Consider the following 14455-nt stretch of genomic DNA (forward strand, 5'->3'; position numbering starts at 1 on the left):
GAAAATGAAAAAATAATGACACCTCAGTGTTGAGGCATTAACTAGGGATCAGAACATACTGGTGAGTATGGAACCGTTCAAGGCGCCAGCATCTCCTTTGGAAGGTGGCTTTTGGTGCTGCTGAGGGGTTCATTAACTATTCCTGTGACGTCATAGAAGTCAGGAAGAGGAGATGACAGCCACTGGATTGATGCTTCTCTGGGTTGGGTTTGAAAGGAGGACTAAGGGGGGTGGGTTGACCTTCAACAGCTCATGGCTGTCTGTCCGTCTGCCAGAACACCCTGCAGCCAGCCCAGGGAGGAGCACAAAGAGGGAGTGAAGGATTTTTTCTTTTTTAATTCAGCTGTTAGTACTTCAGGTTGCCAGGCTGGATAGAAGCCTAGGGACCCGCTGGAGGTTTATCTGTATTTTTAATTTAGCAGCACAGAGAGAGCACTCTCACTGCAGCTGGCGCTTACACTCTGGGCCAGTTAATTTGCAGCTTAGCCTCCTCTTTCCCAAAGATTCCTGGCGTGCTTTCAAAAGAAGAAGAGTTTTGGGGATATTAGTGTCTAAGTCATCACGCTGGGGCTGGACTGGATGGCTGGTGGGATCCGAGCGACCTTTTCCTGGACTCCAGCCCCGGCGGGCGGAACGTGTTCACACACATCTTCCTCCTGGTGCCCCCTGTCTGGCCGTCTGCCGTTGGTGAGGAGGGCACGGGGAGGTGCTGACCGTCCTCGGTTGGTTGTCCTGCAGAATCTGTAGTTAATGGCCGGGCAGGAGTGCCCAGAGCTGACAACAAAGCCCAGCCAGCCCGCAGTGGCCCCTTCACAAGTTCTGGCTCCAAGCTTTCTGCACAAGAGACGGGTGGTAATGGGACGTGAGGCTGGGGCCCCACCTGGGGGTGAAAAGGCGCTTGGTGCTAGGTTTTGACAAGCACAATGGAGATGTGCTTAGCGGTTTCCTTCAAATCAAGAAATAACTGAGCAAAAGTAAGAAAGGACCGTCAGAGCAGACATGTGTCTGCTTCAGAATGTTTGTGTTTATCAGACTTTAAGTAGTGAGAAAAGAGGTGTCTTTCTGAAAGGCTTGCTGACAACCTGTAGCGAGTTCCGGATGGGAGCAGCTAAGTGAAGACCCTTTCATCCACGCGACGGCTGAAGCTCAGAGAAGCAGAGTCTGGCCTCAAATCCTGGCCTCACCCGCTGGCTTCCTGAACGGGGGCAGATCACGCAGGCTTTTCTGAGTCTCGGTTCTTTGCCTGTGAAACGGGCTGTGATACCCGTGCTAGGGTGCTCGCTGGCCGTCCCGAGCAGGCGCCCTTGAGAGAGAGAGGGGCCCCGTTAATCCTCACGCCTGGGCAAGGGATGTGTTGGGACCATTCCAGACAAACTGTAAGGTGACCAGGTGGGGTTTCCAGCAGGCGTGAGACCACGTGGCTGCAGGGCTGGCAGCTGGGAGGCCCTCGGGCACACCGGATTCACTCCTTCGTCCTCTCCCTTAGACTTGGCCCCCTCCTGCTCCCTTCCTGGTGCGTCGCTGCTGTTGCGATGGGAGGACAACCACAAAGAACACCGCGGGCAGAAGCCAGGCTATTCTCAGCCCCAAAGCCAGAGGGGCCCTCTTAACATGTCAGTCAGATCATGTCACTCCTTGGCTTGCAACGCCCCGAAGGGCTCCCAGCTCACTCGGAGTGACAGCCTGGCTCATTGATGCCTCCTGCAAGTCCTTCTTCGGCCGCCCCAGCTCCAGCCTCCGTGGCCCCTGAAGCTCCAGGCAGGCTGTCCCCTCGGCTCCCAGGCCTTGGTCCTTCTGCCCTGCCCACTGTCCCCCGCCTCCTCCGGCCTCTGCATGGCCAGTTCCTTCACCTTTTGGTCAGGCCTCTGGTCCAGGGACCTTCTCAGCTAGAAACCCTTCTCCCTCCGTCCCCTGCACTTCTTTTCTTTCTATACCTCAGAGGTACTTCATTTTCGGCGATAAGACAAATAATTTCAACCAACAGGCACAAGAAGATTCAGCCCCGAACCACCGAGCCTTCAGTGCAGACGGAGGTGCCCGCCCGTGCTTACCGCCGAGTCTCACTCACCGTCTGTGTCTGAGCGTGAGTCCTCGGGGCAGCTCGCAGCACGTGGTCACTCACAGTGAGCGCTGAGAAGGCTCAATTCTTGGTGACCTGCAAGAAAACACCGAAACAGTCCATTAATTAGACCAAACTTGAGACTCAGCCGAGAGCTTAGTCGCAGGGACGTGAAGTCGGGCTGCCGGTGGAGGCCCCCCGGTGCTGGTGCTCACTCCCTGAGGCGGTGCGGGCCCCCTCAGTGCTCCCGGGCCCGGCGCCCACGCGCAGAGAGGGGCTGGCTCCCGGGGGCTGCACGAGCTCTCGGCGGGGCAGTCATGCAGTATTACCTGGGACCGTTGGATCATCCTGGCTGAAAAGCCAGCCCTGGGGAAGTCCCCCAAATGAACAATCACATCTTTTCCCTGATTGAGAAAGTGTTCAGGAAAAAACCCCCACACCTACATTCACTAAACATACCGTGTGCACTTTGACAGGGAGATGGGGACACGTGTGAGGTTCACGGTCCTTTAGCCTTTTCCTTAGACTCTATGAGTTCTTGTCTGTGTCACCCAAGCCTGTTAGGGCCTGAAATGTGCCAAGAGTTTCTCTCCCAGGATGGAGGGAAAGGGCCCTGAGAGGTCGTGGCCCCAGGTCATCTGCCAACTGGAGACCCTTGGGAGGCTGACTGGCCAGAGACCCTTTGGGTGCCCCTTCTCTAAGCGTGGGGAGCTAGATATGCAGGGCGGCCGGTGGGGAGAATCTAAGCTCAGTAAACTCCAGCGTAAAGCTTGGGTTCTCTTGGTCGAAAGCTGATCCGTTTAGGATTGTTCTCATTCCGTGCGTTTGCCTTAGTTCCTGGATCCACCCGGGATGCGGGCAGGACCCCCGTGCCGTGAGCACCGCCCTCTGTTCTCCTTGGCCGCCCCTGAGCGATCTCACTCCACCTCCTCTTTGAGGATTGCCTCCTCCCTCTTAACCTGTCCTCGAGGAGACTCCCGGCCCATCAAGCCTTTGGCTCCCCTCCGGTTAACTTCCAGTGAAAAAAAAATCGTATTTCTGTTTCCTCCCCAGCCATGCGACATCTTTAATATAACCCTGTGATGAAGAACTTCTGTGTCCCCAGGAACAGCAAATATATACAATGTACACGTAAATATACAGGGAGACAAGTGGAGGGCTTTTAGCTCCGTGTGTGCAGTCAGCAGAAGCCGGAGAACCCAGGGCTCCTTGAAGGCAAATCTTAAGGACACTATTTTTGGAGATGTGAATGCTTGGAGGTGATGCTGGCAGACACTTAGCACAGACTCTGCCCCAAAATGATGCCTGGGGAAGAAAAACCCCACAGGGGAAATGTGAAAGGTTTTCCTGTCCTTAGTGAGACGGCGTTACGTCTCAGTGTGCAGTCTGCAAGTTCCTGCAGCCTGGCAGCGCCGAGCTCTGACAGTGACACCGCGCTGAGCACGCCTTGAGAGGTGGGGAGGCAGTGGAAACGACAGTGACTATAGGTGAACGCAGGATGAGAGTGTTGAAGGTGGTGGCGTTACAGACACAAGTGAAAAAAGTGCCCCCCAGACGGGGAAAACAGGTGGCGCAGGTGTCAAATGAGTTGGATGACAGCTGTGGCAGAGGGTGGGGTGAGGAGGGCTGTCGTAAGCAGCCGAAGTGTCAGAAAGAAAAATTCAACATCAACTATGGTAAAAAGGACATTTAAACATTTTCGGGGGAAATGTCCAAACTATATGGGTGGCCTAAATCAGCAAGTTAACTCTTTCATATACTTTTGGCAATGAGGGTGACAGATACATTCATATCTTCTTAAAATTCAGTGCTCCAGGAACGGTTGTTCATAGTCAGGGTGATGGGTTAATACCTGTCTTTGAATTTGTCCAAGTAAAATGGTCTTTTCCATTCTGTGTGGCACAGACATCTGGAACCGCATCCTGGTATTTTTCAAGTATGCGGGCTAATTGTACGTTCTCTTCTGACTCACATTTTGGACTTATCCGCGGGATCCTTCAGGAGTTCATCCCTTGGGTGTGGGGTGTCCCTCTCTTAAAGGTACTTTGTCAGAATGCACGTCTGTTGGTAGAACATATGGCCCTGTCTTTAAACAAAGGACACTGAGCACAGACTTTCATGCCCAAGGACAGGCACTGAAGAAGGGTTCGCTGCCATCTTCTTGTGCTGCTGTAGCACGTGGTGTTTTAGGGTGTGTGAAGCAACGTGGTAACTGAGCAATCTTTGAATTTCCCTGCTGCATTGTCGGATAGGAAGAATTTTATATTGCCCTAAGAATCACGAGAAAGTCAGGAGTTAGAATCTATTGTGATGCATTTAGCATTTTTTGAAAGAATCTACATACTTCCATTGCAGAGCTATAGCCAACGCTTAGCGAACTGTGCTGCCCAGTACCGGCAGAGTCACTGGTGCAGATCCCAGCGAAGCGCCCGTCTCCCCCAGCGGGACCACGTGCTTTCTTTCAGCTTCCAGCTTAAACTTCGTGATGCTTCTTGATGTTGTTTGAGGATAAAACTGAGTGCTCATCTATGGTAATCACTTTGTTTAAAATTTCTGGTACATTTATTTCTCTTTCTTTGGATGTAGATGGCAAGTTGAGTTTTGTTTTGTTTTGTTTTCGTTTTTCTGTGCCTGTTTATTAAACTTAATATATAGAAGCTTCTGGAAAAAGAGTGCTGAGAAGTATTTGAGGCACGTGCAGGTGGCAGGCAAGGAACACGATGTGCCCACGGGCATGTAGCATGACTGAGGGACGGCTGCGCTGTTCATGCTATAAATATATAGTCTCTGTTCTAAATAATCTTTTTCCTTTAGAAAATTTTTTTATTGAAGTATAGTTGATTTACAATGTTCTGTTAGTTTCTGGTGCACAGCAAAGTGATTCACTTATATATACATATTTATTAATTGTTTTTCATATTCTTCTCCATTCTGGTTTATTACAAGATACTGAATACAGTTCGCTGTGCTGTACAGTAGGTCCTTGTTGTTTGTCTGTTTTATATGTAATAGTGTGTAACCGTTATTCCCAAGCTCCTAATGTACCCCTCCCCCACTCCCTTTCTCCTTTGTTGAACACAAGTTTGTTTTCTGTGTCTGTGATGTAGTCTCTGTTCTCAATAATTTTTGATATGTACTTCTTAAAACCTTTAACTATGAAGTAATTTTTTATGTTATATAGTTTTAAATGCCCCCCCCCCCCTTTTTAAATTGTAAACTACTTCACTCTTCGTCTGAAACGAAGAAAAAATTCTCGGTAAACGGAAGCACTGTTTCTCTGCAAAGACTTCTGGTCCTGCTTGTCTACACACCTGCTTCCATGAGCAGTGGCTTAGCTCAGTTCATACGGTCACACAGGCTGTAAGACCAGCTCTTCCTGATAGGTTCTTTATAAGATTTCTTTGGTTGTCCTCAAATAACAAGTGCTCTAAATTTCCTGCTCAAGCTCAGCTGGGTCTCACCCTGGGGCATTTTAGACTCTGTAAGACTGCACAAAGAAACTGATTTATCTTCTCTGCCTCCACCGTTTCCCAGCACCCCGCGTTTGTCTCTTTAAAGGTCAGGCCTGATGGAAACAGGCCGTGTTTCTCACGTACCTTGTTTTCTTACTTGTTGGATTTTCATGTCTGAGTTCTTTGGAAAGTGTTCATGTGAATTTCTATAAATGCAACTGTTCAATTGCCAGGAGCGTGATTTAGAAAGAGCTCTAGGATCTTGGAATAAAAAGTACTCTTTGTATCCAAGATATTATTCATATTAGTAGCATCAGCAAGGAGCAGCCTCTCTCCTAATTAGTGGCTTCGACCAGTGTCTCAGAAACTGCTTTAATTCTAAGGTCAAATATAGTGGATTATAATTTGCTGGTACCTCACTGAGCGCTTTTTAAAAAATCATATTTAAAGTTGCTTCTCTCTAGGACATTTTTTTTCTTTCTGGTCAAGAGGGCTGTTAAGAATCTCCGTTATTGGAATAGTAATCTCCATGAAGTGGCAGCATGAGCGACCGGCTGAGGTTAGAGCAGCCAGACTTTAGGGGAAAAACTGCTGCTTTTATCTAATTAAGAGAGAGAAGAGTTTTTTTTTTTTTAATACAATGTTTCATAATAACTGTGAAAGTATAGTGGTTAATGAAAGTGCAAAATCGCTAACAATAATTGTTTTGAAACAGTAGTTCTGGGAGTAACTGAGCGCCTATATGAACAAGGTAAACAAGAAATAGCCAAGAGTGTGTCTGAGCTGGGGTGCACATCAGGGAGAGGATGGGGCCGGGTGCCGTGGAGAAGCTGCCGTCAGCTAGACAAGGAGCATTCTGATTCCCTTCTGGGGGATCTAGCTGCATTCAAAGAGGAGACAAGCACGAGGAACCTAACACCGGACTTCTGACATTCCAGTGGTGCTTTACGTGGTCCACGTGTGCACTGGCAGGAGGCCGGGTGCAGAGACAGAGTCCTGCGTGTTTATCAACCTCATTGGCACCAGAGGAGATTCGGGGGCTCGAAGGCTTCATCGATCCAAGAACAACAAGGTCACGTTTCGGCGTGGACAGGTAAGAAAAACATGCTTATAAATTTGTGCCCGCACGTTTGCCTCTAATTTCTCTGACTAAAAAAGCACACAAACAGAACATTCCTGAGATGCTCATTTGATACCAGTTAGGAAGTACAGTCGGTGTGGTCATTTCTTGGTGTGCATCTTACTGCTCTGGAGTTGACTTGAGGTGGGACTTAAGCAGGAACGATGTAACCATAAGTCCCAGTTTCTTCTTCTATTAAAAACAAGAAACAGCCAAAAATGAAAAACCCAAGAAAAACCCCGACCAAGATCCTCCATCCAGCTAGGGCAGTCTAGCTTGTAACAGTTACCATCCTGCTGACAACTAGAAACGTTTGGTAGACGTCTTTTTAACTTGGTTTTATAGGCAGTGGAGAGCTGCCAAGGCAGTTAGGGCTCGAGGGTCCAAGTGCCTAGAGAGGGAGGATGCTCAGAGGAGAGCCTGGTACCCAGCAGAGTGCTCTGTCCTGTCGTTTGTAGGTGGCAGCTGAGATTGGGAAGTGGAAGCACAGAGGTTTTGGGGCTCCTGGGTTTGGGGAGAGCCCTCCTAAACCCCCACCCGACAAAGGGGAGTTTTGTGCGAGTCCTCCCAGAGCAGAGCCCGGGCAGGTCCTGCAGGAAAGCTACTGACAAGCAAGCAGCAGTGGTTGCGATCACACGCTCTGCAGGCAGACTGCTGGGGCCTGAGTCCTAGCTCCGTCACTCACTCAATGCTGTCCCTGGGCGAGTGATTTAACTGTGTGTTTCATTTTTTCAACTGTAAAATAAGAAAATAAGTGCTTACCTCATAGATTATGCTAAGATTTAAATGAGTTAATATGTATTTAACAAACTCTTAGGCAGGTTTGTTCATGGTGAGGTCCGTAAGAACTACTGTTACCATTAGTATTAGTAGACAGAATAAATGTAATGGCTAAAATTTTAAAATCATTTTTACTAGACTGTATATTGAGGAGAGCGTGAACTTTATGTTGCACGTTTGTGCCTGTCTCACAAGGCATAAGATAGGACTTTGCATATAAAATAGTAAGTGGTAATTTTTATAGAAATGGCAGTAATTGTACAGCAGTAACACACAGCGTTACAGTGATGTAATAGTGCAATGCTGACAGCAACAGTACTTTTTCTTGAGAAAGGAACTGTCCTAACCATCACTCAGTTAATTTTTTATCGTACAGGTTGATATTTTTTCCATTGAGGCAGTGTCTCTTGGAAAATTGAAGAAAGTTCTGATTAGTCATGATGCGACAGGTCCAGGTAAGATTTGCTTGGTAAGAAGTTCGTTTTGCAAATTAATTAAAAGTAGCATCAAAGGTGGGTGAAAGAAAACATGAATGTAGAGCACGTGTAAAATTGAGATGAGAAAATACTTTTAAGAAATTACAGTTCGATGAAGTTTTGTCAGGTTAGATTTCTTAAATGACTTCACGAGCTCACTGCTGTGCTGTGAAGGAAATTTCCTAGGAATACAGAAGCTGTGTTGCGTGGCATGCGCATGCGCGTGTGTGAAGTCTCCAGACCTACTAGATAGTAATCAGACTTGCATCGATCACATTTCCCTGCGAATGTGTCTCTTCTGGGTCCCCTCCCCCTCCAGCAAACTAGCACCTTGGGAACCATCCTTGACCCCCCTTTCCTTCCTCTGTCTTCTCCCCCTTCCACAACTGCTAACCAGGCCTTGTCAAGTCAACTTCATCAGTATCTTCTTTATCTCTGTTAGAGCAACTGAATTCAAACTTAAGTCTATTTGACTCTGGAATCTGCATTCTTGACTATTTTGTTATTTTAACTTATATTCTAGTGCCTAAACCATGTATTACATTTATTTCTATATGCCTGTTCTCCTGCTAGATTTTGAGTGTTTTGAACTCTGATATTTTATTATTATTATTCATCTTAATTCTCCCAGTGCCTAGTTAAGAGCTTAAGAGTATAGAAGTTTCACTAATGGTAATTTATTGAATGAATGGATTTGAAACAGTGAAATGATTTTAAGTGAAGCTCCTTGAAAAGAATGAGGAGGGCTTGGAATGGCCTTCTCAAAAAAGAAGTGTGTGACTTTTGGGCCAAACGGAAGAGAAAGGAAGAAGAAAAGGGAAGGTCAAAAAGTATAGAAAGAAAACAGACACACGATAAAGGCAGCTGGAGACCACGCGGAGGAAGGGAATTACTAGAAAGAAGCAAAAATAAGAAACCGAACAGAGGGAGGAAGGCCATGACACGCTGCCTTCGATCCACGGTGTCCCTGCCGCGCGGCACGGGCTCTGCCTTCTCTTCCCGAAGGATGGAGACTGACATCGAGATCTCCTGCTTTTACCCCAAGTCTCCCCGGCCAACAGCTGATTACGGTCACGGCTGGGGATGGACAGGACACAGCAGTTAGTAGAAATCCCTGGTTGCCAGGCTCTAGTTTTTAAAAATTATTTTGATGAGTAATGCAAACTATGTCAGAAAATCTAACCCCGCAGACTGAAGAGCCACGGTGGCGGTGCCGCGGGAACGGCAGGCGCCAGGGGGCAACCGCGGGGCCTCCCCTGGGTGAGAGGGAGACGGGGTTTCCGCGAAGGGGCAGGCTCTGAAGGGTAAGGCGTTATTGCCAAGGTTGGCGGGTGCAAAGAATAAAAATGACCAAGGGAAAATTAAAGGAACATTGTGATCTTAAATATGTTCAAGGAGCTAAATTAACTCATAGGAACAAAGCTTTAAATGGAGGAAGCAACAAACTTGTAAATATTGATTTTTTTCCAGTGAAACATTGATTAACAAAACCTGTGCAGGTATGGGAACCTACAACATCACTCGCCTCTCCTATCCTCTCCCCCAAAATAGCTGCCCTGAATTTTCTATTGCTTCTTGATTCTTTTAATCCTTGCTTAAAAAAGAAAGAAAGAAAAGAAAGCCTTAACTAATTACGTAGGTATCCTTGAAACTCCTTTTGATAGTTTTTGTGCTTTGTGAAGTTAAACAGCAGAACCACCCCCCCACCCCAACATGGTTCGGATTCCGGTAACCACGGCGCGCTCATCGTAACTGCGTGAAGCCCAGACGTCGCGGCCGGCCCTTCAGTCCACCGGTGGCTTCCTGAGAAGCAGCCGTGCGTGTGGCCGGCGACCCGTCGCGGCGCTGCCTGCAGAGTCGCCGCGGCCCCCGGCAAAGCGGGTCGCGGTGCTGACTCCTGGTCTCCCGGCGATAAACCCGGGGGACGTTTGCGAAAACGTGCAATTCGAAGATGACAGCGCATCAGAGCGACACAGAGCGATGCTGCTGGCAGTGAAGCTGAAATCAAACCTAGGCGGAGCCTCGGGGGAAGCGCCCGGCCTGCGAAGGCGGACCCGGAGAGGCGGGCACCTGTGACTGCAAGTGAGGGGCCGAGCCGGGAAGGCCGAACGCGCCCCGGAGGAGGTGATGCCGGTGCGAACTCCCGCCCAGGGAGCTCTCAGGGAGACTTTACGGCATCACAAGCACCGAGGATAAAATGCTGGAGGCCGCTCGAACCTGAGGCAGGAGTTTGGCCATTTGCGTAAAGAGGTGCTTGCTCTTTACGGCGAATTAAACGGCAAGAAAGGAAAGCACCGTTCAAATTCCTCTTCTTTTTTAAACGAAGAAATACCCCTTTTAATTCTCAACGTTCCTAACGTTTTAAATTACAGTGAACTAAACACGGGTGTTGGACTTTCTCTCACTTCCTTACACGTTTATAGCTAACAGTGGAGCCGTTAGTTAAGCTGTCCTGGCGCGGCCTCGGCCTGCGCTCTGTTGATGGCCCTGCGCGGCCGCTCAGAGCAGGTCGTGCGACCGTGCGGGTCAGTTCCGAGCCCGTTGCTGGTCCATCAGCCAGCTTGTCCGCCAGCGCCGGTTGCGTGCTGTCCTGCCCGGGGCCTCTCTGACACGCGGCCACCCGCTGGGCGGCGCCCCCCGCCCCCCCCCCCCCCCCCCCCGCTCCGCTCCGCTGCCGCTGCCGCAGTGCCGGCGCGAGCCTGGGCCGGACGCCCCCGCCCCCGCCCCCGCCCCGCGCGCCGGCCTCCTCGTAAAGCCCCGGGTGTGCTGGCCTTCATGGCGCCGAGGTTCTGGAGAAACCGACATCGCTGTAATTTCTTCCTACTCACGCCTGTAGGCTCGATTTCTGTTTGTTTCCGTCTTCTCTACTGTCATGCCTGAAATTTAGGTAATTTTTCTACAAATTCTATCACATCTGGTTTTAGATTTACCCTACGTTCTTCTGTTTTTATAGCAACTCAACATTGTAATTGTCATTGAATTATGCTTCTTAACTGTTCCTTTCTGGCCAATAGAAAAGTCACCAATTTTTAATATATTTGTTATATTTGTAACCATTTTTCCCCTCATATCTCTTAATTCCACTGTTTTCTGTAACTTATTGGAGTTTTTAAATTAGAAAGTTACATTATCCATGAATAATGACCATCCTGTTTCTTCTTTTCCAACAAATTACTTTTCATTCCACTTCCTTCCTTCCCTCCTGTCTTCTTTTTTCTTTATTGAATTGCGTTGACAAGCACAGTCATCACTGATAGCTTCTAAATTCACCCCTTTAAGAATGATGATTGTGACATCATGTTATTGTTTAAATGTATCAGTCCTCTATAAATAATGCACTGAAATGCATTTATGTGAATTTACTTTTTGGCTTTTAAATACGGTTTTTTTAGACTTTGAGAGTTTCGTCCTTGAGGGAGACTCTTCTCTTTTCTCTGCCTCGGCTGCTCTGAGTAAGCAGTTCTCGCCATCAGGCTCGCATTTCTCTGCTGGTTTAATTTGAATGTGCATGTTTTTGTACCCAAATTGCTTGACAAGTGTACTTAAAAGAGAACATTTGGAGTTCTGTGAATAGACACAATATTAGTGTATTTTATGCTGAGAGTCAAAGTGATCTCCTTTGTCAATTTACACAGGTAATGGATGGTTTCTCGAGAGTGTTGTTGTTAAGTCTGAAGAGGAGGATGGTGGACAAGAGGTGCTGTTCCCTTGCAACAGGTGTGTGGTCACTGCTGCCTCGTTGTGCACCACCCTGTGCCCTCCGTCTGGTCCCCCAGCCTGCCCCTCCACCCATGTGGCCGCGTCATCCCCAGCTTTAAAACCAGAGCTGAAGGCTTTGTCTCCCCAGGAAGCTGGTCCTCACCCACCCTAGTCATTCTCTTGTTATCTGTAACATTTAGTATTTTCCTCTTTGGGAATAAGTGTGCTGAAATGGAAAGGAAGCTGAGTTAGGACTTAGAAAACAGGTTTTTGATTCTGCTTCTCAAGCATTTGCTGTGCCCTGCTAGTTCTTCAAACGTGAGTACTGCCCCCAGCTTCTCTGAGGTTCAATCTCTCACATGTAAAATGGGAATGTTATCTGTTCCTTCTATCTAGTTCATTTGAATCATTTAGAATCAAAAGAAGTTATATGTGTTGACTGTGACCTCTAAAGCATTATTCTCAAAGGGGGTAGATCTAATATAAATTGAGAGAATTAAGTTGCAGGAATTCATTGACCATTCATAGGTGCTTCACAAACTCTCTGATCCTCAGTTTCAGGATTTTATGATAAGGATGATTAACTAAGACCTACCTACTCTATCAGTTTGTAACGACAGAATATCAAATACATCTTGAAACACAGTGCAGTAAAATAGAAGTTATAAAACTAATTTCCCTTTGTTATTAATTAATCTGTAGAACACGCTGATTCATTCATTCAGCCATTGTACAAACAGTAACTGACCATGAACCACGGAAGAGCGGGCCAGGAGATTCAGGGATAAGGCAACGGTCCTGCCTGCAAGGACGCAGCAGACGCCCTCGTGGGAACAAGTGTGCACGTCCTGAGGGCCATGGGGGAGACCTGTGCGACAGCCCGGGTGCCGGGGTGCATGTCTGTGCAATTGCACGTCCCCTGAGTCTAGAGAATGCCTCCACGGCAGTGAGTTTATCCATTTATTCATCCGTTTGTCCAAGCAGAAACTTGCCGTGCCTCCTAGTATCAGGCACTACACCATGTCCTGGATGTACAGACATAAAAAGGAAGCGCCCTTGCCTTCAGGGAGCACCCACTTGATGACGAGGTAGGGGAGGAAGGACATGTCCTAAACGCAGCCCGGCCGCGCTGAGTTAAGCAGGTGTCCGGGCATCACTGTCTCCTGAGGCGCTGAACACTCTTGCAGACGCGTGGGGAAGCACTGTGGTTGGCTGGGGGATCTCACCTTGCAGTAGTCCTGGTTCTAGGACACAGCCATTCTTTTGAAACTTTGGAACGAACTGTACTCTTCCTTGTGGGAACAAGATGTATGACACTCCCCGGCCTTCTGTTCGTTTTCTTACCACACGTCCACTTAAAACGCTTGTTCATCATGGTAGCTATTGCCAGCTTATAACATTCAAGCTCTGGAAGGAGACCTTACATTTTTAGTTTTTGCAAGAGATCTTTTTATTTCTTAACGGGGAGAGAAAGGGGCAAAATGGAAGATTCTCAGAGCTGGCTTTGAATTACGACTCTCACTGGCTAGCTGCTCCGGGGAGTCTCTGCTTATACTCAGGTAAAATAGCAGTAACGACACCTGTTTTGCAAAGTTGTTTAGGGGTCTCACGCAATTTCCCTAAATGATCCATGGGAGTGTCTGGCAGTGATTAGAAGCTCCATGATGATAGATGCTATTGCAACAGAAGCAATTCTAGATTAAAGAAGACTTTAGGTGCCAAGCCACACATGCAAATGAAGTGGGAAGACTTTTATTTCTAGAGTGCATGTCAAGTGTTTAGGACTCTCCAAATAATTAACTTTTATTTTTAAAAATCTAGATCTGTATATATATATATGTGTGTGTGTGTATATGTACAGTCAGTTTCAATGTTGTGTCAGTGTCTGGGGCACCGAGCACAGCAGCCACCAGATACAGATGATTAATCAATATAAATTAATTAAGATCAAATAAAATTAAGAATTCAGTTCCTGGGTGGCACAGGCTGCAGGTTAAACGCTCAGTAGCCACAGATAGTTAGTGGCCGCTGTACCGGCCGGCATACAGTCAGCATCTGGTCTATGTCACATCTAAATACTTGGTGTTATGTTAGGCTGTGTTTAATAATACACAACATAGTTTTATGCCTCTGAATACGATGGTAACTATGGGATGACACACAGGGTCAATAAAAGATTAGTACTCTTGTAACATGTGTCAAATTAAAAAAAAAATCAACCACCACTCAGAGCAGGCGATACAGTCATACTCTCTTCAGAGCTAAAACCACACTGACCAGCAATGCCAAAAAGTAAGAGGCAGGGTGGGAGTGACTTACCTCTCCGGGGTCTGCCAGCGTTTTGGAACAATCACAAACCTTGGCAGTTAAGTTTAGAAGGAGCAAAATAACACAAATGAAAGTATTTACACGTTGTACTGTGTTACACTACAAATTCAGTGCTACAGACGGCCTATCGCTGCGCTGCCGTCGTGAGCTGAGCTCCGGCAGGGCTGGGGCTTGGCCTTGCTCATTCGGCCTGGGGGCCCAGGCTACACGACTTAGAAAAGAGGGAAATTTTCTTGCTACTCAGTAGAAGTGCAAGAGCCTCGTTTGACAGGTGAGAAAACTGCCACCTGAGGAGATTAAATGCTGTGCACAAATCAGAGACGAGCCAGTCAGCGCAGGGCCTCCTGGTCTCTGGGACACTCTGTGGAATTTTAATTTAGTGTCTGTCAACCTACTGTTTCCATTTTATGACCATGATTTTGTGAATTATCCTCTAAGGAAGATCTCTGCAAAAATTACGGAGTTCACTATAAAATTGATTTGTCGGAAAATTCCGCTGAGATTTTGGAGAGTTCAGAAGACAGGTTTTACTGGTTTCCCC

The 14455-nt window shown here is 47.5% G+C and overlaps 1 protein-coding gene across 1 annotated transcript in view; it reads left to right on the top strand.

The window, feature by feature from the left end:
- Positions 1-14455, top strand: part of RP1 (RP1 axonemal microtubule associated) — a 140067-nt gene that overhangs the window by 124060 nt on the left and 1552 nt on the right. The window contains exons 26-28 of the mRNA XM_064480818.1: positions 6450-6604; positions 7788-7866; positions 11523-11604. Coding sequence (XP_064336888.1) covers positions 6450-6604; positions 7788-7866; positions 11523-11604 — 316 coding nt within the window. The remainder of the gene's footprint in view (positions 1-6449; positions 6605-7787; positions 7867-11522; positions 11605-14455) is intronic.

This window comes from Camelus dromedarius, chromosome 30, assembly GCF_036321535.1.
Source record: "Camelus dromedarius isolate mCamDro1 chromosome 30, mCamDro1.pat, whole genome shotgun sequence".
Taxonomy (NCBI): domain Eukaryota; kingdom Metazoa; phylum Chordata; class Mammalia; order Artiodactyla; family Camelidae; genus Camelus; species Camelus dromedarius.